The 24,800-nt window shown below is 38.4% G+C and overlaps 1 protein-coding gene across 7 annotated transcripts in view; it reads right to left on the bottom strand.

Moving 5' to 3' along the window:
- hhat (hedgehog acyltransferase) overlaps window positions 1-24,800 on the bottom strand; it is a 224,006-nt gene that overhangs the window by 154,782 nt on the left and 44,424 nt on the right. For 6 of the 7 annotated variants that reach the window (XR_007248152.2, XM_059648592.1, XM_048536696.2 and 3 more), the window contains exons 8-9: window positions 21,900-22,050; window positions 11,922-11,957 (exon numbers count right to left, since the gene is read on the bottom strand). Coding sequence is in view for 6 of the 7 variants with exons in the window: in XM_059648592.1 (XP_059504575.1) it covers window positions 11,922-11,957; window positions 21,900-22,050 (187 nt within the window). In the remaining variant the exon portion in view is untranslated. The remainder of the gene's footprint in view (window positions 1-11,921; window positions 11,958-21,899; window positions 22,051-24,800) is intronic. The other variant, XM_048536697.2, reaches the window with a different exon arrangement.

Below are 24,800 nucleotides of genomic sequence, written 5' to 3' on the forward strand. Positions count from 1 at the left end.
ATCTGTCCTATATCTTTCACCCCTCAATTTAAAGCTATGCCCCCTCGTGCTCACCGTCAACATCCTAGGAAAAAGGCTCTCCCTATCCACCCTATCTAACCCTCTGATTATTTTATATGTTTCAATTAAGTGACCTCTCAATCTTCTTCTCTCTAATGAAAACAGCCTCAAGTCCCTCAGCCTTTCCTCGTAAGACCTTCCCTCCATACCAGGCAACATCCTAGTAAATCTCCTCTGCACCCTTTCCAAAGCTTCCACATCCTTCTTATAATGCAGTGACCAGAACTGTACACAATACTCCAAGTGCGGCCGCACCAGAGTTTTGTACAGCTTCACCATAACCTCTTCGTTCCGGAACTCGATCCCTCTATTAATAAAAGCTAAGAACAGCAGGAAGCAGCCTTGCTTGCAGCTTGGGTACAAATCACCATCCCCTTATAAAAGCAGACAGGTCTAGCAACAACACAGATTGGGAGCAGAGTGAGACGATAAGTGCTCACCTGGAAAACTTGGTGCAGGGAGGGGAAGGAGGTGCTGCTTAATACAGTATCTGGTGAGCGTTCAAAGGCATTAATTATGTAATCAGGTAGGTGATCGGTTGCTAATTTTCTTTTCAGATTTTGTCTCTCTTACATGGGCAAAAATATGGTAATTTCCTAAGTTAATAAGCCATAGCCCACAAAGGGCCATAGACATCTGTCTCCATTAGTTTGGTTTATATAAAATTTGGGGGGCACCACACTGAATTTGTCAGATTTTACTCCCTTGAGATTCTCCAGTGCCATTTCTCTGTTCATATGAATTACTTTAATGTATATGCTCTTATTAGCCACAATATTAGCCTTTACTTCTGTACATAGCTTGTGTCATCCACAATGAAGATTTATTTGTTCAATGTCATTTGTCATTCTCCATAATAACTTCTTTGCTTGTGCTTCTAAAGGTGTAATATTTAAAATAAAAGGAGAAACTCAAGGAGCTAAAGTTCAACAAACCGCGGGATCTTATGGCTAACATTCTAGTCTTATAAAAGGAATAGCTACACTGGCTATAATTTTCAAAAACTCCCTAGATCATAGAATTCTAGCAAATTGGATGTTATGAGACACAACACCTCTATTCAAAAAGGACAGCAACAGAGAGAAAGAGAAAGCTGCCAAGCACAGGCTAGTCAGCCTGACATACAACATCAGAAAAGTGCTCAATCTATTTTTAATTGAAGTCTTAACAAAACACTTAGAAAAACATAATATGATTCAAACAAATCAACATGATTTTATGAAATGGAAAACCTGTTTGACTGATTTATTAGAATTTTGAGCCTACCCTGTCACATTCTTATCTTGAAAAGTATTGTATTTTATAGAAGAAATAGGCCAAATGAACTGATACATTATGCTGATCATCAAAATAAATGAACAAAGGGAACCTTTATGCTTAAATCAGCAGCATACGTCAATATTTTTTTATAGTTTTAGCTGAATGGAAGACAATTCTCTATACTGGAATTCTGTGTCATAATTTACTATATGCATGTACTTACATATAAAATACCAGCTATATTTGTTGAGGCAATAATATATAGTTTAAATAATATTGAAAGTAATACATTTACTGATTTCAGCAACATAATACTGTATTTGCAAAGAGAAGCATACAAGAATTCAATCATAAAGAAGTTCTAGATTACCTTAAAATAGAGATAATTATTGCTTTCAAATTATCAGGTACAGTTTTTGCATTTTGGTAATTTTTAATAATTGTCTTCCACAGTTGGGGATAGTTGTAAAATTAATCATTTCCTTGGCTACATTAGTGTGATTCTCAACTCAAATAACCAATTACAGGGGTTGAACATCAGAAGGAGTGGTTTCTAGTAACAACCAGAACTGAGAGCATCATTAATCATAATCAGCCAGATTGCAATGTTGGTGTCACATCTGATTTGAGGAGCTTTTAACTATATCTGTGACATCACTCAAACTGTCAAACTGCCACCTCTGCAACATCACTCCTAGTTCTGATCATACATCATGCCTGTGCTCAAAGCTCCATACTGTGTCGAGAAAAAGCAGACCCCAATTTTACATCCTTGTTTTCAAATCAGTCCCATGTCTCCCACCACCCTGACATCCCTGCCATCTCTGCAACATTTTCAAATTTGAAAACACTGTAAGACATCTGTCTTTCACCCAATTCTGGCTAGCCTCTTCCACATCCTCGATTTTAATCACTTGACTATTAGAGCCATACCTTCAGCTACAAGATCCAAAGTTCTGGGATTTATTCCTAAGCACCTCATCATGTTTTTTTCTTATTTATGGTCCTTTAATTTAATCATTTTGACTAGCCTTTCATCGTATTCTCCAGTATCTCTTGAACTCTGTGTCAAATGTCATATGGTAATACTCCAATGAGATAAATTGGGACTTTGCACTGTTAAAGGAGCCTATATAAATTTAAGTTTACATTGAATAAATAAATATACACTGCATACATATATTTCCAGAATTATTTATCTTCAAATAATACAATAGCACAGAACCATTATCTAACTATCACTTTGCTTGAACCTTTCCTCACCTTGACACTCACGTCCATTTTTTGGTGAGTCTTCTGCAGAGGATTCTCCAGAAATGTCGAATGCAGTACCTACCTGAGAGTCCAACACAGCATTGTAAAGTTAAGTGGCATTCTTGGGGGCGAGTGAGGCAAAGGGTGTGGTGAGGGAGGTGGCAGGTTGCACGGTGGCAACTGGGTAGGGAGAGTTGAGGGGAATCAGGAGCAAGTCAGGTCAGCAGTACAGTTTATAGTGGATGGTGGGTAAATGGAGGTTAGGATGGGTAGTCGTGTCAGGTCAGGGGGATCAGAAGGGTAGTAATGTGATTGAGGGAGAAGTTGTGTTTGGTCAGTGGCTAGAGGCAGCTAGACTGGGATGGGTTGCTTAGTGTTTTGATTGATCGAGTGATCAGTGAGGAACTCTACAGAAGTTAAACCAGATTTTCTCTGAACAAAAGAAAACCAAAGAACTGTGGATGCTGGAAATCAGAAACAAAAAACAGAAATTGCTGGAAAAACTCAGCAGGTCTGGCAGCATGTGGAGAGAAAGCAATGTTAATGTTTCAGGTCCAGTGATCCTTCTTCAGAACCTGCAGAATTCTGAAGAAGGATCACTGGACCTGAAACATTAACACTGCTTTCTCTCCACAGATGATGCCAGACCTGCTGAGTTTTTCCAGCAACTTCTGTTTTTGTTTCGGATTTTCTCTAACATCTCCTGTGCAACCTTTCTGAAAAGTCCAAATCCAAGTGTTTGCTAGAGCGGTTGGGGAGGGTTTAAACTAATATGCCGGGATGTGGGAACCTTTATAAGGAGTCAGAGAAGGAGGGAGCAAGGACAAAATCAAAAGGTTGAAAACAGAATAAGAAAATGGATAGGCAGAGAAACCAAGGACAAAATTCAAAAAGGGCTGTTCAGAAAAGTAAGAGTGAGACAAACAACGTTAAAGGACAAGTTTAAAGCCGTTGTGCCTTAATGGATAGAGCATTTGCAATAAAGCGGATGAACTATTTGTCCACATAGATGTAATCAGGTACGATATCATTAGGATTACAGAGACATGGCTGCAGGGTGACCAGGGATGGGAAGTGAATATCCCAGGTATTTAATATTTAGGAAGGACAGGTAAAAAGGAAAAGATGGTGAAGTGGCGTTGCTGGTGAAAGAGGAAATTAACGCAATAGTGAGAAAGGATATTAGCTCTGACAATCTAAAATCTGTATGGGTAGAGTTGAGAAATACCAAGGAAAAATAACATTTCTGGGTGTAATATATACATTCTAAAATTGCACTAATAATGTTAGGAATGGCATTAAACAGGAAATTAGAGATGCATGTGATAAGGTCAGAGGTGATTCTAATCTGCACATAGATTCGGCAAATCAAGTTAACCACAACACTGCAGAGGAAGAATTCCTGGCGTGTATACGGGATGGTCTGTCTTGACCAACATGTGAAGGAACTGACGAGAGAGCAGGCCATCTTAGACTGGGTACTGTATAATGAGAAGAGAATCATTGCCAATCTAGCTGTGAGACACCCTGTGGGGCTGAGTGACCGGACCAATGATAGGATTTTTTAATCAATATGGAGAATGAGGTAGTTGATTCAGAGACTAGGATGCTGAATCTTAATAAAGCAAGCTATGAACATATAAGGCGTCAGTTGGCTTTGATTGACTGGGGAGAGCTACTTAAATGGATCACAGTGCATAGGCAATGACCAACATTCAAGGAACACCTGGGGGAACTGCAACAACTCTTTATTCCTGAAGGACACAAAAGCAGAATGGGTAAGAGGGCCAATACATGGTTTACAAAGGAAATTAGAGATATTATCCAATCCAAGGAGGAAGCCTACAGATTAGCCAAGAAAAATAATATATCTGACAATTAGTAGCAGTTGAGAATTCAGCAAAGAACGACTAAAGTATTGATTAAGAAGGCGAAAATACACAAAAGTAAGTTTGCAGGGAACATAAGGACTGAAACTAAGAGTTTCTATAGGTACATGAAAAGAAAGAGTGGTGAAGACAAATGTAGGTCCCCTGCAGACAGAAACAGGGGAATGTATAATTGGAGACAAAGAAACGGCTGAGGAATTGAATACATATTTTGGTTCTGTCTTTACAAAAGAAGATAGAAATCAGATAGCAGAATTGGTGGAGGAGACAAGATTTAGTGAGAGGGAAGAACTGAGGGAGATCAATATTAGTACAGAAATAGCGCTGGAAAAATTGATGGGATTGAAGCAGAATAAATCCCCAGGGCCTGATAATCTACATCTCAGAGTAATTAAGAAAGTGGCTCTAAAAACAGGGAATGCATTGGTTGTCATCTTCCAGGATTCAATAGGCTCTGGAATAGTCCTTGCAGATTGGGATGCAGCTAATGTCATTCCAATATGCAAAAAAGGTTTGGGAGAAAGCAAGAAATTATAGACCAGTAAACCTAGCACTGGTAATGGGGAAAGGTTTTTGCCAAATTTCAAGGACTTTATTATGGAGCATTTAGAAAGCAGTGGTAGGATCAGATAGAGTCAGCATGGATTTATGAAGGGGAAATCATGCTTGACAAATCTATTGGAATACTATGAACATGTAACCAGTAGAGTTGACAAGGGGGAGCCAGTCGGTGTGGTATATTTTGACTTCCAGAAAGTGTTTGACAAAGTCCCATACAAGAGATTATTGTAGAAGATTAAAATGTATAGGATTAGGGTAAGCATGTTAAGATTGATTGAAAACCTGTTGGTAGAGAGGATATAAAGAGTAGGAATTAATGGGTCCTGTCAAACTGGCAGGCAGTAACTAGTGGGTGCCACAGGAAACAATGCTAGGATACCAGCTATTCACAATATATATTAATGATTTGGATGAGGGAACAAACTATAACATCTCAAAGTTTGCAGATGCTACCAAGTTGAGTGACAGGGTGAACAGTGACAAGGATGTAGAAATCCTTTGGCTTGACCTGGACAGGTTGGGTGAGTACGCAAATCAATTGCAGATGCAGTATAACTTGGATAAATGTGGGGTTATTCACTTCGGGAGGTACAGCAAGAAGGCAGGTTACTACTTGAAAGGTTGTAAATTGAGAGAGGGAAGTGAGCAGTGGGGCCTGGGTGTCCTTGTGCACCAGTTGCTGAAGGTAAGCATGCAGATGTAGCAGGCAGTAAAGAAGGCAAATGGTATGCTGGCCTTCATTGTGACAGGTTTCGATTACAGGAGCAGGAATATGTTGTTGCAGTTATACAGGGCTTTGATGACACCACATCTGGAATCCTGTGTTAGTTTTGGTATCCTTTTCTGAGGAAGGATGCTCTTGCTCTCAAGGGATTGCAGCGAAGGTTTAACAGGCTGATTCTGGGGATGGTGGGACTGACTAGGAGATAGGACTAGATTAAGATTGTTTTCGTTGAAGATGCAACGAGGATGTAGTAGACTTGCTTGCTGAGCAAGTGTGTTTGATTGCACATGTTTCATCACGCTGCTAGAGAACACTATCAGCTGGTGTTCTGTCCTGCTTGTTATTTATATGTCTCGGTGTTACATACCAGGGTGACACAACGTCTGCAATCAAACACACCAGCTCAGCGAGCAAGGCTACAACCTCATCCACAACCCGAGTTACAAATCTCCTCAGAAAAAACTTTAAAAGGAAGATGTTCACAATAGCGGGTGTGTCTAGAGCCAGGGGTCACAGTCTGAGGACTCAGTAGATGATTTAGGACACAGATGAGGAGACATTTCTTCACCCAAGGAGTGGAGAGCCTGTAGAATTCACAACCACAGGAAGCAGTTGATGCCAAAACATTGAATGTATTCAAGAGGTGACTAGATATAGCACTTGCTGCAAATGGGATCACGGGTTATGGGGAGAAAGCAGGATTAGGCTCTTGAATTGAGTAATCCGCCATGATTGTGATGAATGACACAGCAAGCTTGAAGGGCTGAATGGCCTCCTCCTGCTCCTATCTTGTGTTTCTATGGAATTGTCCGAAGTCTCCTAATCTAGCTCTGAATCAGAGATTTTTGAGAGAGTCCTGGAGAACTGGGGAATTGCCCAACAGCAATGGACAATTCCCACAGAGCCCAGCACTTTCAGGAGCTCTGCAGAAAGATAACGTATACATGAGGTCATATGTCTAGTGTTTGATGATCCAGAAACCAGACAATTTGGGCTACTCAAACCAATTTGTGTTGGTCATTTTTCTGTATATCTTGGATTTCATTTCATCACTTGAAAAGTAGAAACTCTTTTAAAGTTGTTAATTTTGCTTCTTAAACCATACCACAAAAATGAAAAGAGTAACTGTTTGTGGAATGTAACTGGCAAAGAATGGCAGCTGCTTTGTCTAGGTAATAAAATCCCAAAAGTAAATATCTCTGCTAAACATTTTAAACCGGACCATTCTCTGAGAGTTTTTCCAAACTCACGTTTACTTCTACTGTAAAACACTTTCAACCTGCACCCTCTGGTTCTTGATCCTTTCACAAGCATAATTTCTCCCTATCTAATGTGTCCAGGCCCCTCATGATTTTGAGTAACTCCATCAAGTCTCCTTACACCTCTTTCCTTTCCAAGAAAAAGTCCCAACTTGTCAATTGTAACCACAAAACTGAAGTATCTAATCCCTGCAACCATTCTCGCAAACCTCATCACAACACCAATGCATTCACATCCTTCCTAAAGTGTGTAGCCCAGAACTGTACACAATATTTCAACTGAGATCTAATTAGTGCACTGCATAAATTCAGCATAAATCTCCTGCTCATGTGCTCTATACTCCTGTTAATGAAGCTTTGAACACTATACACTTTTTTTAAACATCTTTAATGACTTATGTGCATTTACACCTAGGTCTTTCTGCTCTATACACTCTTTACGTTATAGTGTATCACTAAGTATCACCTCTCACTTCTCCACACTGAACTTAACCTGCCACCTATCTGCCTATTCCACCAACATGTCAGTGGATTTTTGAAGTTCTACATTCAGTCAGAGTACAATCAGACTGTAGGCTGGCAAAAAAAAATTGTTACCAGAAGGTAAGCGGGTCATTTAACTCAGTTGGCTGGACAACTCATTTGTAATGCCACGAAAACAACAGCGTGTTCAATTCCTATACTGACTCAGTATGAAGGAAGGAGATGGAAGACACTTCTTCTCTCCCCTCACCTGAGACGTGGTGACCTTCACATTAAACCACCACCAGTCATCTCCGACTAGCAAGAGAGCAGCCCTATTGTCTCGTTGTGCAACTGATAGAAATTTCAAGAATATGACGGTGCATAAACCTTCTCTTCAAGAATCATTGAAAAAAGTTCAAGACATCTAACATTATAGTATGCATTATTCAGCCATGGTCATCTATATTACACAAATAATATTTACATTGTTAGACATAGCCACAATGACACATTCATGGTCACATGTCTTTCCTACTAAATATAATCACAATTTAGATAAAAACAGTCCATGAATTTCTACAATGCTGATATCAGATGACTTAGGAAAATACTGCACATTAAGTATTTGGGTGTAACTCGATATGCCAGTGTTTCACCGTCACAAGTGAACAAAACTTGTATAGCTGTACAGCTATGTAAATAAATGCCACAGGATTTTGGATATCATTTCAGCAAAAATGATCAAGGAAATTAATCATAAATCTGTCTGTAACAGTGAAATGTAGCTTTGTTTTATTTACTTCAGTCGTTAACATTATGTTATGAAAAATTTGACAAATAACATTGTGCAATCGTGCGACTGTTTTATCTTTGCATATAATAGGAATATTAGATTCTTTCACAAGGAAGATTTTTAAGGAAATCACTGCATTAAGAAATCGAAGAAGTAATTTTAACTCCTAAATCAAGTTTGATCATTTCTCTTTGATTACAATTTAATTATATTTAGTTTGTCACCACACGAGAACAAATACATTAACAATTGCATATCAATACTGGATGTTCTGAACTATTTAAAAAATGATAATATTTAGAACAAAATGTTTTAAATAATGCACGCATTGACTGTTGAGTAACACTTGCTACCATTGACAAAATATGACCCAAAATTTCCTGCAACTTCTTGGTATGACTGTGTTAACACACCTTATTTTGCAAGAAAATTTGCACTTACTTTATTTCAGTTTTATGCTATAATTCACCTTAGTGCTGTGTCCATAGCACCTGAGATGTTCCAGAGCTTGTGCCAACACCCTCCCAACATATTCAGAAAACCTAGGCAGCTAAAATTTCCTTGATTTTGTAACAATGGATGAGGAGGAAGCACAGAGGAGGCAAAAGGCTCTGAAAGTGAAGTTCAATGTATGGAGACAGCAGGCCACTCGCATGTATCCATTGTGATGGCAATAAATGTTGCTGGTTTTACACCCATTGTGAGTTTCACTGTTGGCAAACACACACTGTAGGAAAGCCAGATGCTGATCTTAACTTCAGGATGGCTAACATAGAACCTGGTGTAAACTGAACTAAGGAAATTTATGCAATTTGTTCAGATCTTCATTATAATCTCCTCAAATAGAACCAAAGAAAAAAGGAAACTACAGAGTAAAGGCCGTTATGCCACTAAAGCCACTGTAATTCTTGCACTGCTCTGTTGCCCTGCAGCAATAACAATTGAAAGCAAATTTTCTTTGTTCTTTCCAACTATATGATTAATAGTTTGACGTATTGTCACAAATGTTAAGTTCTGGCACCATTCACATTGAAAGACAATTGCCCTGGTGGGCTGGAAATAAATTACTTTTAAAAATTGCTAAAACGATTGTTAATTCAAATTGGTTACATCTCATAATCTATCTTATTCCTTAAATTAAAATGACAAGGGCACAATAATAGCCATCCTTTTGCTCAATGAGAATTTTGTTCTGCTTTTTCATACCCAAAAATAAAGTTGTATTTATATAGCACCTCTCATGATTCAAGACTTTGCAAAGTGCATTACAGCCAACAAAAAGTATGTTTTAAATGTAGGAAATACAGCAAGCAACTTACATACAGTAAGGTATCATTAAAAAAACAAATACTGTTTCATGTATTTTAGTGGCAGTGGTTAAGGTATAAAACTTGGCCACAACACTGCAAAAAGTGTTCTGTTCTTCTTCAAAATACTGCCCAAGAATTGACTTTAGAAAGTAAGCAGAATTGCTTTAACTCCTCAACAAATGATGGAACTTCTGATAATGCAGCACATCCTTCTATTACTGCATTGAAGTATCGGTCTAGATTATGTGCTAATGACTCTGTGGTCAGGCTTGAATCCATGATTCTTCTGTCACCTGTTCTCTTCAGGAGGGCAGTGTTATGCAAACAAAACAGTTTGGTCTCTCTCAAGAAGTGAGCACTTCTGCATAGTGATATGTGTTTCCCTGTGCCACCAGTACTTGCCAATGAGGTTTAAAATATTCTTTCACAGAATGTAGGCGTAACTGGCTTTGCAAACATTTGTTACTGATCCCCAATTCCCTTGAGATATGGTGATGAGCTGCCTTCTTGAGGTGCTTAACTCCAAGGGGTGTGGATAGGCTCATAATACTATTAAGAAGGGAGTCCCAGGATTTTGACACAACGAACATACTGTAAAATAGTTCCAAGTGAGGGTGGTGCATGGCTGAGGAGAACTAGCAAGTGGAATTTCCATGCATCAGCCACTGTTGTCCTTTTAGGTAACAGAAGTTGCAGCTTTAGAAGGTGCTGTCAAAAAAGCATCAGTACGTTACCGCAGTACATCGTATTTATGACTCACAGAACTGCTATTGTGAGAGAGTGGTGGCAGTGAATGTTTAAGGTGCTGTATGGGTGCCAATTTAGTGGGCTGCTTTCTCCTGGAGAATGTTGGTCCTTCTAAGGGACATTGGAGCTGCACTCAGGGAAACAAAGTTAAAAAAACATCGCCAGCTGGCCAACATTTATTGCCTGTCCCTAGAAGCCTTTGAACTGAGTGGCTTGCTAGGCCATTTCAGAGGGCAGTTGAGAATCCATCACATGGCTATGGGACTGGAGTCACATGGAGGCCAGACCAGGTCAGGATTGCAGCTTTCCCTCCCTGAAGGACATTACTGAACCAGATGGATTTTTCTGACAATACGCTATGGTGTCATGGTCATCCATAGATTCTGAATTTCAGATTTTTTTTATTGAATTCAAATTCCACCATTTGATTTGAAATCAGGTCTCCAGAACATTAACTCAGTTACTAGATTAATCATCTAGAGATAATATGATTACCTCTCCCAGCACTCCATGACACTCCTGACTTGTGCCTTGTAGATAGTGGGCAGGAATTGGGAGGTCAGCAAAGGAGATATACACTGCAGAGTTCCAAGCTATAACTCGAGTCCTTATTTTGAACTGTACTTCCTTCCAGTTGGTTTCATTACCTTTCTAATAATTCACTCAAAGATGAACCAGATCTTGGTGGTATGAAACAGCTTCACTGTCTTTAATTTGTATAATATTTCTCAGCACCACCTCACCTCATCTAGGTCATCACAAATAACTTAATATGACAGTCACCTATTGGCTTCTTTTTTGAAATGCATTCTCTGCTGGGTTAGACAGTGAATGTCTAACAATTCAAATGTAATTTTCAACAATGTACAAGCTTGTAAATATTTTTAGGTTGCATACTCAAATCCTATACTCTGACTACGTTAATTTGTCTTTGCACAGGAATTTCTTAAATAAATGTTGTAAATCTAAATGTTGCCAACCTTATGTTCCTTCAACATACAAGGACAAATTTAGGACTTCAAATAAAGCCCATCTTTTGGAATTACAGGAAATAAGCTGACAAATATTACAACAGGAAAAGACAACATCAGTACTGAAATACAAGCCAAAGGATCAACATGCAACCCTGCAGGAAAGTGCTGTCAAAACAGGTCAGTGTAAACCAGTGGACTCAAGTCAATTTAATCCAAGTGAAATGTAGTATGAACCATGGTCACTGACCTGTCCTAAAAGCATGTATTGAGAAAACCTCTTAGCAAGCAAGATTTGCAATTTCAAAAATAAATGTTCATTTCAAAAAATAAATCATAGAAATACTGAAACTGTATTTGTTTCATTTAATCATTTCATTTAGTAAAAAATTGCATCCAGCACCATGACCCAGAGGGTCCAATCTGCTGCTTAGCAAGCAAACTGATAGAAAACATTGAGCTACTTTATTACTGTAATATATTCAAAATTGCTTCAGCATCATACTGTGTCAGATAAAATTGTAATAAAATGGCTGATTCATAATTCTCTGGATCCAAAGAAAAATGTAGTTTCAGAAACATGCTTTAACAAATTGGAAATTATAAATTTTAAAATGCTAAACTTTACCTTACCAACCAACGGTGCAATCCAACATCAAACTCCCTAGAGAAAAGGGAAATAAGAGCTTTAACTAAAATATAGTGGAGACTAGGACTTTACTAGGTCTAATTGTCGAACAAAAAAAAACCCTAATCACAATTAATTATAAACATGAGAATATTTTTTCATAAATTGAAATGCTTTTTATTCTGCTATTTACCCATACTGACATAATTAAAATATCATAATTCTTGACACTAAACATGAAGTTTTCAAAATAAGTCAATTAAGAAGTTGACACGATTGATTGTTGGAATTAAATTAAATTAGACCAATACGATTTTTAAATCAACCCACAAGTTATACTTTTCGTACAACGTTTTCACCACCAGCAATTTAAAATAAACTTAATCGAAGTACAGGTATACATTGAACAAGTAATTTCCCTTCCACACCGAATTCCCAACCCACACAATACACCGAGAGGGAAATTGCAAGGTTAATGTTCTTTACATAAACAACAAAATATGGATTAATTCTTTGGAAAAAATGAAATGATATTTTGTGACATTACGTGCAAATATATTCAACTTGGTAAGATACTTGTAACAGAGCAGAAACACTTTGGGTTAGGCTCAATGATCACGGCTGAAGGAACAGAGCTATAATGACACAGCCATTGCAGGTGCTCCAACACAATTAAAAATTTTTTTAAAAAATGAACTGCAGATGCTGCAAGTCAGAAGAAGAAACATAAATTGCTGGAAACACTCAGCAGGTCTGGCAACATCTGGAGAGAAAGCAGAGTTAACATTTCATGTTCATGGCCCTTCTTCAGAACAATTAACAGCCAAATCAACAGCTACCAAAGTTAACAATCAATCTCAATTCTGTTATATTCAATAGACATTCATAATCCAAGCTTTCAGATGGAGAAAGGAATTTTTTTTACTGATTTAGCATTGCTGGCTGGACAAACATTTATTGTCTCTCATCAGTTGTCCTTGAGGAGGTATGGTGCACTGCAGTCCATTTGGTATGACACCCCATAATGTCGCTGGAGAGGGATTTCAAAGATTTTGACCCACGGCACTGAAGGGACAGTGACATATTTCCACGTGAGAATGGTGAATGTCTCGGAGGAAACTTGCACATAGTGGTGTTCTCATGTATTTGCTGCCCTTGTCCTTCAAGAAGTGGAAGTTGCTTTATAAGGAGACATGACAAACGTCTGCAGTACATTGTGTAGGTGGTACACACTGCTGCTACACAGAGATGGTTGAGGAAGGAGCGATTGTTTGTGGAAATGATGCCAATCAAGTGGGCTGCTTTGTCCTGGATGGTATCAAACTTGTTGAGCATTGGTGAAGTTGTACTCATTTAGGCAAGTAGGGAGTATTCCATTACACTTCTGATGTGCACATTGTAAAAAGGAGAGACGCTTGGGGGGTCAGGAGATGAGTTACTCACTACAATTTCCTAGTCTCTAGCCTCCACTTATAGCTACAGTATTTATATGACTAGATCAGTTCAGCTTGTGTTTGGTAGTAATCCCAAGGCTGTTGATAGTAGGGATTCAGCCATTGAAAACTAAAGGGCAATGGTTAGATTTTCTCTTGTTGTAGATAGGCATTTATGCCACTGGGCAACGTTACTTGCCACTTGTGAGTACAAGACTGGGTATTTTCCAGATTGTGCTGCATTTGGACATGGGCTGTTTCAATATCTGAGTTGTCATGAATGATGCTGAACATTATGCAATCATTGGTTAACATGCACACTCTGACCTTTTAATCAAGGGAAGGTCATTGATGAAGCAGTTGAAGACGGCTGGAACAAGATGACTACCGGAAGACTTCTTGCACAGATGTCCTGGAACTGAGATGACTAACATCCAAAATGCAAAGCCATCTTCCATTATGTTAGGTACGGCTCCCGCTAGCAGTAAGCTTTCCCTGTCAACTGCAGCCTTAATGCCTAGCGCAGCTCACACCGAAACATCTCTGCATCACCATTCAACCTCTCACCCAGCTTTGCATCATTTGCAAACTTGGAGATATTACATTTAGTCTGGTTATCTAAATCATGAATATGAAAGTGGTTTATCAAGAAGGGTGTAGTATACAAATAGTTGGCTTCATAAAAGCCAACTATTCAATTGGTTTATACATGCTCATTTAAAAAAAACTGTAAACTGCAAGCTTACTCGGAAGTAATTGCAATAACAAAAATAATAATATATTGGGCTTAGTTTTTTACTAAATACTGAAAGAAGCTGCAAAGGTAGATAAATGCTGGGTGATAGAAAGGGCATTATATTATTGTTTGCAATGAAACAGGACAGTTTGAGATAGTGATCTTCCACATCCTCAGTTCTTAATCTTGCTGGCACAGAACGGTACTTTGCAGTCAAGGAGCCAGTTGCCTATTCACGCTCTGCATCAACAGTCAAAGCTAATGATGTGAGTCGGTACACAAATGTAAAGCCGACAGGAAAGGACAGGAGTTTCATAGGCAAGATCAAAGGAGTCCACAGGCCACCTAACAACTAGCAGCTCTGTCTGGTTCTTTATAAACAACCAGAAAGTTTAATACATATTTAACGCTTTCATACTAGTAGACATTCCCACAAATAGCTGAAATGAAAAAATAAATTCAACAGACCCCTGTAACTATACTTAAACATATATCTTCAAACTAAAGTATTGTACTAAACATTTCTTAAGACATATGTATTTTAGACCGCAACAGTAGAACCAATGCAGCAACATAATTCCGATAGCCAAATCATGAATAAGCCTGAAGAAATCTATGTAAATACCCTCCAAGTTACTTTCAACCTTACTCTATCCCATGATCACCGCATCTCTAACCTATACCCACCTTATCCAAATACCTCCCCAGACAAACAGTTGCTTTCTTGTTAAAGAAATGGAACATTTTATTGCCTCTTAAAATATGATCCTGCTTCCCTCATCGTTCCCTGATCATTCCCTTCTGATCAGGACTTTTTCCTTTAATGGCATAAGCATTCTTTCCTGCCACACCATTCCTTGGCATTCCTTTCCTTGTCCATCATTAACATTCTATTCCTCGCCAATTTTATCCAGAAGAAGGTTTGTGCACATCCAATGACAGTCAGTACTTTTCTCTCCATTTTCTTCCAAAGCTGATGCCATACTCTCCATCAGTCTTCCTGATATTAAGAACTAAATGAGCTAAACTGTCTACAGTATAATGTTGGCAAATTGCACCTTATCTGGCTTCTGCAAACATTGATATAGCTCTGATTAATTTATTAATTGATTTATTGTTGCCACATGTACCAAGATACAGTGAAAAGTGGAACAAAAACAAAGTTGCTGGAAAAGCTCAGCAGGTCTGGCAGCATCTGTGAAGGAAAAAGTCAATATTTCAGTACTGAGGAAGGGTCACCGGACCAGAAACGTTAACTCTGTTTTAAGCTTCACAGATGCTGCCAGATCCGCTGAGCTTTTCCAGCAACTTTGTTTTTGTTCTTGATTTACAGCATCCGCAGTTCTTTCAGTTTATAGAGTGAAAAGTGTTATTTTGTGTGGTGTACAGGCAGATCATACCATACAAGGTGCATCAGGGTAGCAGAACAGGGGGAGAATACAGTGCTACAGTCGCAGAGAAAGTGCAAAGAGAGATCACAAATCAAATGTCCGATAACAGTGGGAGAAGACATTGTTCTAGAGTTTATTCGCACGTGTAGTCAAACTCTTACATTTTCTGTCAGATGGAAGCAGGTGGAAGAGAGTATAAACCAGGGAGGGAGGGGTCTTTGACTATGTTGGTTGCTTTCCCAAGGCTGCAGGAAGTATAAATGAAGTTAATGGATGGAAGGTTGGTTTGCGTGATGGACTGGACTGTGTTCACAACTCTCTGTAGTTTCTTTAAGTTTTGGGAAGAGCAGCTGTCATACCCAACTGTGATGAATCTATAAAATTGGTAAGAGTCCTTATGGACATGCCGAATTCCTTAACCTCCTGAGGAAGTAAAGACATTGTTGTGCTTTCTTGATTGTTGCATCAACGTGGGTGGATCAGGACAGATTGATGGTGATCATCTATTCCTAATCATATGTTTTCCCAACTGACACCAAGGTCATGCCTGGTACAAGGAACCTTAGAACGTTGATCCTGAGCTTAGAGTTCTTTCCTCATACCTGATCTATCACCAAGAGACTCTGATTTCTATATCATCCATTGATATGCCTGCCTCACCTTTTATTACCTCATGACTTTACTTTTCTATCATTGCCGACTTTCCACTGATGAACGGCAGATCAAACATAATGTTACAAAACATTTTCACATGCAAACTAAGATCTATATTGTCATATCTTTGTTCACCAACTCCTATTTCAGTCACGCTCTCCCTATTTTATGGTCTCCAAATATATCTTATAGAAAGTACTCTCCAGTCATTCAATACCTGATTACTTTTTCACTGCTCCCTGAACTACAACTTGTAGCACTCTCTCAGCTACCTTATCATGGGTGTGAGATTTGTTCCTAACCATTTATTACCATGCCTTCAAGGCACTCTTTCCACCGCACTATTGATTCAGCGTAGACCATATTCTCTACCCCTCTGAATTTCTGCATTATTCAATATCTCAGAGAAATTCCTCTGTACTTGCAAGTATGATAGAAATACTTATGAATGTAGTCATCAGAATTCTCCTTATGAACACCTTGTTTCAAGCCATAAAATCAACTTTAAAATATTTTTCACAAGGATTTTCTGTTAAGTCATCATATTGTGGGTACTAATACAACATTCTGCCATTTTTAAATTAGAGGACGTTTTCTTTGAATTACAAGGTTTTTGTTATCACAGTGCCATTTTTGCATTGTTTTTAAATGATATTCGGCAACACTGAAATGGGCATTATGGGTTTCTTGGCAAAACTAGCACCTTCAGGATTGAAGGAGGGAAAAAACATAGAGAAATTAATAAGTTACAGAACTACACTTGAATTTCTCAGTACAGCCTTGTTTATTTTACCACTTTGAAGCAAATGCTTAACAGAGTATTTCATATCAATATCACAGAAAAGAAAATACGCGCAATTCAATATCTACTTGTTCCATGAAAATGTGTAAAATCTTTCAGTGAATTTCCAAGATGGAGTTGGATAACTATAATGGTTTCCACCCCTTGTCACTGACAAATCCATAAAGACAAAGTTGAACAAACTGGATCTTTACCATTACATAAGCGGTGGACAACGCACTAAATGGAATGTAATGATTGCTGAATGTGGAGGTGCCGGTATTAGACTGGGGTGGGCAAAGTCAGAAATCACACGACACCAGGTTATAGTCTAACAGGTTTATTTGAAAACACAAGCTTTTGAGTGTAGCCCCTTAGTCAGGTGAAAGCAGGTGTTTACAGTGAAGTACTTGGTATTTATAAAAGTGCAACACAAACACTTTTGTTGAACAAATTTGGAACAAAATACTAATATTAAACCAAGTGCAACACATTTATATTTTAATTTATTGACATCATGCTCAGGTGTCTGTAATTGACTACATGGATCTAGATGCCAGTTTTGACCTAAGTATGGCTCAGTGGTTAGCACTGCAACCTCACAGCGCCAGGGACCCAGGTTCGATTCCCACCTCGGGCGACTGTCTGTGTGGAGTTTACACATTCTCCCAGTGTCTGCATGGGTTTCCTCCAGGTGCTCCGGTTTCCTCCCACGGTCCAAAGATGTGCAGGCTAGGTGGATTGGCCATGCTAAATTGCCCGTAGTGTTCATGGGTGCGTGGGTTATAGGGGAATGCGTCTCGGTGGGATGCTTCAAGGGGTGGTGTGGACTTGTTGGGCCGAAGGGCCTGTTTCCACACTGTAGGGAATCTAATCCATATGGTCATTGTTACCACAAGCCTGTCAGTTTGCTTGTTGTTCTTCGGGACTATGTAGTCCAGTGGCAAATATTAAATTAGTGACAATGGATTGATGGTTAACAACCAGCTTGAAAAGCTCCATAATCAATTTACATCCGTGATATTAAAGTTTAGATCATGGTCATCACATTTTCAGTTCCCCGGGTTCTCCCAATACCTGCCACTTATTACGTACTCAGTCCCAGGTGGAGGGTATTGCTGGCTGAGCTAACATTTATTGCCCATCACTAACTGTCCGTGAGGTGGTGGTCGTGCTGTGCCCCCTTCATGAAGGCATACCCACTCTTTTTTTAAGATTTTGTACCGGTTTGACACAGCATGCTTTTCTACATCATTTCAAAGTGAACCACACTGCTGTGGGTCTGGATTCACACATAGTCCAGACCTGGTAGGGATGGGATATCACCTTTGGGTGTTAGTGAACAAGGTGGGTTTTCACACAATCAACAATGGTTTAATGCTTCTAATGTAACTTTTTAAGTGTCGTGCTGGGATTTGAACCCGACTCTGTAGAACATTAGCCTGGGCCTTCGAAATACAGATCCAGTGACATTATCATTACACCTCTGCCTTAGCCTAGTTAAAATAAGCTACAAAAAAAAGTTCAAATATCTGAGTTTCTGACAGTTGTATTCCATTTCATTTGTAATAAATTATTTCATTTTCATGTCAAAAAGTCACTCTGTGTAATTCTGAAAGAGCAGTGTAGATGTTGTTTTAGTTCTACTTAGAACATAGAACATAGAACAGTACAGCACAGAACAGGCCCTTCAGCCCACAATGTTGTGCCGACCATTGATCCTCATGTATGCACCCTCAAATTTCTGTGACCATATACATGTCCAGCAGTCTCTTAAATGACCCCAATGACCTTGCTTCCACAACTGCTGCTGGCAACGCATTCCATGCTCTCACAACTCTCTGCGTAAAGAACCTGCCTCTGACATCCCCTCTATACTTTCCACCAACCAGCTTAAAACTATGACCCCTCGTGCTAGCCATTTCTGCCCTGGGAGTTATGGCAGGGGACATGGCAAAATCACACAAGAAGTCTGGAGAGATCTAGCCTATGTTCAGAGGATGTTACACAGTTAAGATGACAAGCTGGTCAGCAGGGCAGTTAGAAAATGATAAGGAGGGGGTATGGGAGCTGCACAGCTTATCATCGTCCAGCCACCATTTCATATAACCAATGATGTGGAAAAGGCAAGAAGGCCCTCCTGCCAGGAGATCAATTGAATCAGTTAAGGGTCTATTCCCACAAACAGTGGCATTTTAGCACTGATTGGGTCCTCTGCTAGATTAGAAAGCACATGCACAGTCTGGTTAACTGTGGTGCCATCTCAGTAGGCTTGTGGGAGGTGGGTGAGTGCAACATTCATACTTTTCCCATAGATGGGTTCCCAGCAGCAATGTCCATCCACCCCTGGGACCAATCCTTAAACTTATTTCTGAATCATTACAAAAAGAAATCTGCCATGAATCTCTGCAAAGGGGAAACGTTTTAGAGTGTACATTTTTAAAATATTTCTGCTCAGAATATTCCTTGCTATTTTAAAAAACAAACTTGCTGGAGTTCTCTAACAGCTGAAAAATGTCCAACCATTACATTTGAGTAGCTAGATGTTAAATTACTCAAAACCTGTTTTGTCAAAAAAAATCTTCAGTTACACTGTAGTCAGCACTAGTAAGTTTAAAAATTATAATCAAAAGCTTTGATTTTATTCTCACGTACACTGAGCTCCTGCTTCAAGATATATGAAAAGTCTCTTTACAAATGCTTATTGGGGCAACTGTGTTTTGAAGTGTTTTCCATTTTTACTCAGATTTTTCATGTATGCAAGACTTTTTTTTAAAAAGAAGTGCCTTAAATTGATTTAGTACAATTACTACGTCTATGAAAGCACATTCATAGACAATATACTAATAGTACACAACAAAACCCAGTCCACAGTAGTATTTTAGCTCCTACTTGCCTTGCAATTACCCTTCTACAACACCTAAATATTGATCAGTAGGTTTTCTTTTAACCTTGATTGGATTGTTTTATTTTCTATACAACTAAGAATCACAGTTTTTTTTACAGTGTAGTTGCAGACCCATTTGGCCCATTGTGCCTGCGTAGGGTCTCTTATGTTATCTCAGCACCATTTACCTACCTTTTCCCTGTAGCCCTGTGCATTATTTAAATAGAAACAATCATCTAATCCCTCTCAAATGCCTCAGTTGAACTCTCTCCATCACACTTCCAGGCACTACATTCCATACCCTAATTACTCTCAACGGGATAGAGCTTCTTTTCTCACCTCGCATTTGCTTGTTTTGCAAAGCCCTTTAAAAACTGCGCTCCAGGTTCTAGATATGCTTATGAGTGGGAACAGTTTCACCCTACTTCTCATGGATTTGAAAGCTTCTATTTAATTTCTTCTCAGCTCTCTTCTCTGCAAAGAAAATAATTCCAACTTCTCCAATCTTTCCTGATAACTGAAGTGTCTTGTTTCTGGAGCCATTATTGCAAACTTGCTCTATTCTTTATTTAATGTATTCACATCCTTCCTGTAGCATGGGGACCTGAACTGTGCACAATACTCTGGATGAGGTCTAACCAGTGTCTTATATAAGCCCATTATAATCTCCCTGCTCTTATTCCAAATACCCCTATTTACGAAACAAGAATGTTGCATGTTTTATTAACCTGTCCTGCCACCTTTAATAACTTAATAACTACTCCTCCATACCCTTTAGAATACCACCCTTTATTTCATGCTATCTCCCCAAGTTCTTTGCATTACCTCACAATTTTTTGCACTGAGCTCCATCTGCTACCTATCTGCCCAATCGAACAATGTGGCAATGCCTTTTGAAGTTCTAGACTGTCCTTGATCTACACCTTTCCTCACAAGACTGTTGCTCAATTTTAAACTCTTCTCATCACTGGGTTTCTTCCTCTATCACAGAGGACAGCCTCTGTAAATGTAAAGCTTTCATTCAGCACCTCAGCCATTTCTCTAACCTCCTGTAAAACTAACTTTCAGTCTCTAATCTGCCCCACTACTCCTTTCACCATCTTTTACTATGATGTGCTTACAGAGAATTTCCTTTAATGTTAGCTGCCAGTTTGTGTTCATAATTCCTCTGTTTCTTATTTGCTTTATGGCACCTGTTATAAGCACATTATTTTCTTAATTTCTAACTTCTTTGTCAATCAGGGAGCTCTAGATTTGTTTGTCCTAAATTTCCCTTTAGAGGGAATAGATCTTGAATACGTCTAAACCATTTCCTTTTAGAAGACAGCCCATTATTCAGCTACTGTTTACCCACCAACGTTTGGTTCAGTTCTAACCAGCACAATTCAGTCCTTGCCCGACTGAAGTCTGTTCTCCTCTCTTTGATTATTCTAACTCTGGATCGACAAATGTCACTTTCCACCATCATCCTAAGCCTTATGTTAAAATGATCACTGCCAACCAAATGTCCTCTCACTGATACCTGATCTACCGAATCCACCTAATTCCTAAGAACAAGGTTTTGCATTGTGACCTTTCTTTTTGGAATGGACACATTCTACAGTAGGAAATTTTCCTAAGTATAATCTATGAATGCTTGTCCCTCACCACCCTTTAACATGACCATTATCCCTGTTAATGTACAGGTAAAGAAAATCCCACTTACTAGTACACGACAATGCTTACTCTTCTCTGTAATTTCCTTCAGATTTGTTCCTCTGCCTCCTACCCACTAGCTGATGGTCTGAATTTTACTCTGAGCATCCTCACTCCTTTATTTTAGCTACTGCGCCATTGCTATTGAACCCTCTGAAACATTCTCAGACCCAATAGGTCTGGCAATATTTTGGGAGAGAAAAAAACAAAGTCGAGTCCAATGCGACTCTACTTGAGAAGAAACTTGCAAAATGAGCTGTAAAAAGTTTCTTGAGCCAAAACATACTGAGGAAATAATAATCATATTGAAGTAAGTGAGACAGAAACCAGTACAACCTGCATCTGCAAGACTTCATTCTGTTCTTAACCTTGACTTGCAAAATACAAACTGTAAAACTTACCTCCATGTTCCTGTAAAACTGTATAAACTACTGGTACACCTTGGCAATCTTGGTGCTTCAATTCCATCCAAGCTCATGATAATTGATGGAATGCTGTAAAACAGCAGGTATTTCATGTAGAAAAATAATGCATGAGCAAAACCAAGGCCACCTAGGACAGAAAGATATGATAATCTGTATTGGAACTGTTCACTTCCCAAAATCTCCCTGTGTTATAGTTTAACCAAGGGATGTAATAATAGTGCCCCCTTGTGGTATGTATACAATAATAATATATTTGCATGAGGCTACCTGATCTGTTAAACATGGAGGAAACTTGGTCTCAAAGCACTCTCTTCATAAATTACACGTAACATACTGAGATATAATTATGATCAATACAACTTGGGAATACAGAGTTGCTATTCAGAACAGCGAAATGTGGGAAGTGATGTTCCACATTGATTACTGATGGGAGTGGGCTATTCCTGATTTGTTTTAATGATTTGGACACAACTTCTACCTTTTGAGATGACCACGAAATCAACACTGAAGACGACTGCAACAAATTACAAAGGAAACAAATAATCGTTAAATGAGGTTCCAAACAAATATGTGTACAACTTCAACACATACATGTACACTTTGGCACAAAGAATAGAAGATCATTTAAATGGAAGGTGGGATAAAGAAACAAAGGATTCTTGGAGAAGAAATAAATACATTCCTACCAAAGTTCTGCCATAGGTTCACAAGGCTATAACAAAAAGCAAACCAAGCAATTGCCTACAATTAAAAAATAGGAAAGTTATGTTAAACTCTTATCAAACCTTATTTCAGCCCCAATTTGAGTACTGCGTGCAGTTCAGATTTCCATATTGCAAAAATGATATAGCAGGACAGGAGAAGATGCAGAGAAGATTATAAAGATGATATGAGACATGGATGGTATATACATATTCAGAAAAAATCAACAATGGATATCCATTCTATTGAAAAAAAAAGAGAAACTGACTAGTGACATAATAAATGTATTTAAAAATAATGAAAGGTTTTGATAGAATGAATATAAAAACAACCTTTTCACTTACGGTGGGGAAGGGAGGAAAGCAAATTTTTTAGTGTAAACCAACAAATATATTAGAAAATTGAAAAGAAGCTTATTTATTGAAAGAATTCGTAATAATATAGGATTCACTACCACACATGGAGTGGGAAGCAAATAGAATAGATATTCTTCAAGCGAAGCTTAAACATTAGTATGGACTAGCTGGGCCAAATCGCCTATTTCTCTACCATAAATGTGTGTAAGCCTGGAATTTTCTCTGATCAGACACATTGGTATAAAACTATTTACTTATGCATTGCGTTGTGCTTATCTCATTGTTCAACTTATCATTCAGTTTCATCCTTACATTTGCTACCTCACCGGCAAATAACAAAACAAAATACCGACTTAACATTTCTGCCATCTCTCCATCATTTGCTGTGGTATGATCTCTTAATTCTCATCAAAATCTTCCCTTTTTATTGACTTGTCTGTAAAATATCTTACTATTTTCACTTAGGTTCCTAGAAAATGTAATTGCATGGTTCCTCTTTCCTCCCCAATTGTACTATCGACGTCTCGCCTAATCTCTTTTATCCTTTTCTAATTAATTATGCATTCCTCTGCAGGTTGGGTATAATTATTGCATGCCTCTTACCTAACTCTCAACTGTTTCCTTATGTCTTTATGTATTCATGAAGCCTCGTGTTTAATTTGCTCCTACCTTTTAGTGGAACATATTTTTGCTGCAGTCTTGTTGAACACTTTGAAAAAACGTGTTCCACATCACTGTACGCCAACATATTTTGCCTATTTTCTTTCATGCAAGTTTCACTCTCAGGCAGTGGAAGTCACCTTTTCTCCAATCTATTAATTTGCATGTTTGTTATACTTACATTTGAAAGAGCATAAATATTATGGATACTATTGCCTAGATATTCCCTGGCTTTTACTTAACTTGCTGCTCTGATTCATTCCTTTTGCCAAATCCAGTGGTGAATCTTTAGCTGATGCGTTTTTACATATTTTATTAAAAGTCCTGCAAACACCACAGGAACTCAATTCCTGATCTCCTTTATGTACTGTTACTGTCCAATGTTAATCAGTGGTTTGAAATCCACCATGATTATTCTTATATTTCTACTACTCGATTTTGAGAAACATATGTATGTTTCTTCCTCCACTTCCCTTCCATTAGGTGTTTTGTGGATTACATCTGTAGTATGACAGATATTTTATCATCTTTCATCCCCATCTATTTCAATTTTGTTTTAGTCTTCCTGACAGTCCTTTCTTCTACTGTCATTATGTTAGCCCAAATAAGTATAGTTACTTCACCTCTCCAATTTCTCCCTTTATTTTTTCATCTCTTATATATTATACCCTACAGTGTTTAGTTCTCAGTCCTGACTTTTCTTAGCCACATCTCCATAATACCCATTGCTCCCAGTGCTCGATTGTCTCCAACTTCTCTGTTTTATTAGGCTATGCGTATTACTGTACAGATATCAACTTATTTTTAATAGTGCCGTCTTTATGTTTAATCAACTTTTTAAAATTCTTGTCCCATAACTCTATCACCTTATCATCAATATTCTCTTATTTTTTCCTATGTCCTCCTACCCTGTTCTGTAAATATTACTCCCAAGAAAATATCCCTCACTGTTTTAAAGACTTTACCACCTCATATTGATCCTTTCTGCAGCAGGCCACATTGGTATCATTCTTTCTTGTCCTAGAATGGGAGCCAATATCTCATATAAAAGAAACACTTGCTCCCCACACCAACCACTAAGCAATATATATCCTGATTCGTCTGCTCTTGTGCCAATTTGTATCGGCCTTTGAAATAATCTGGAGATAATTACCTCCAA

The sequence above is a fragment of the Stegostoma tigrinum genome, chromosome 9 (assembly GCF_030684315.1).
Source record: "Stegostoma tigrinum isolate sSteTig4 chromosome 9, sSteTig4.hap1, whole genome shotgun sequence".
In the NCBI taxonomy this organism is placed as follows: Eukaryota; Metazoa; Chordata; class Chondrichthyes; order Orectolobiformes; family Stegostomatidae; genus Stegostoma; species Stegostoma tigrinum.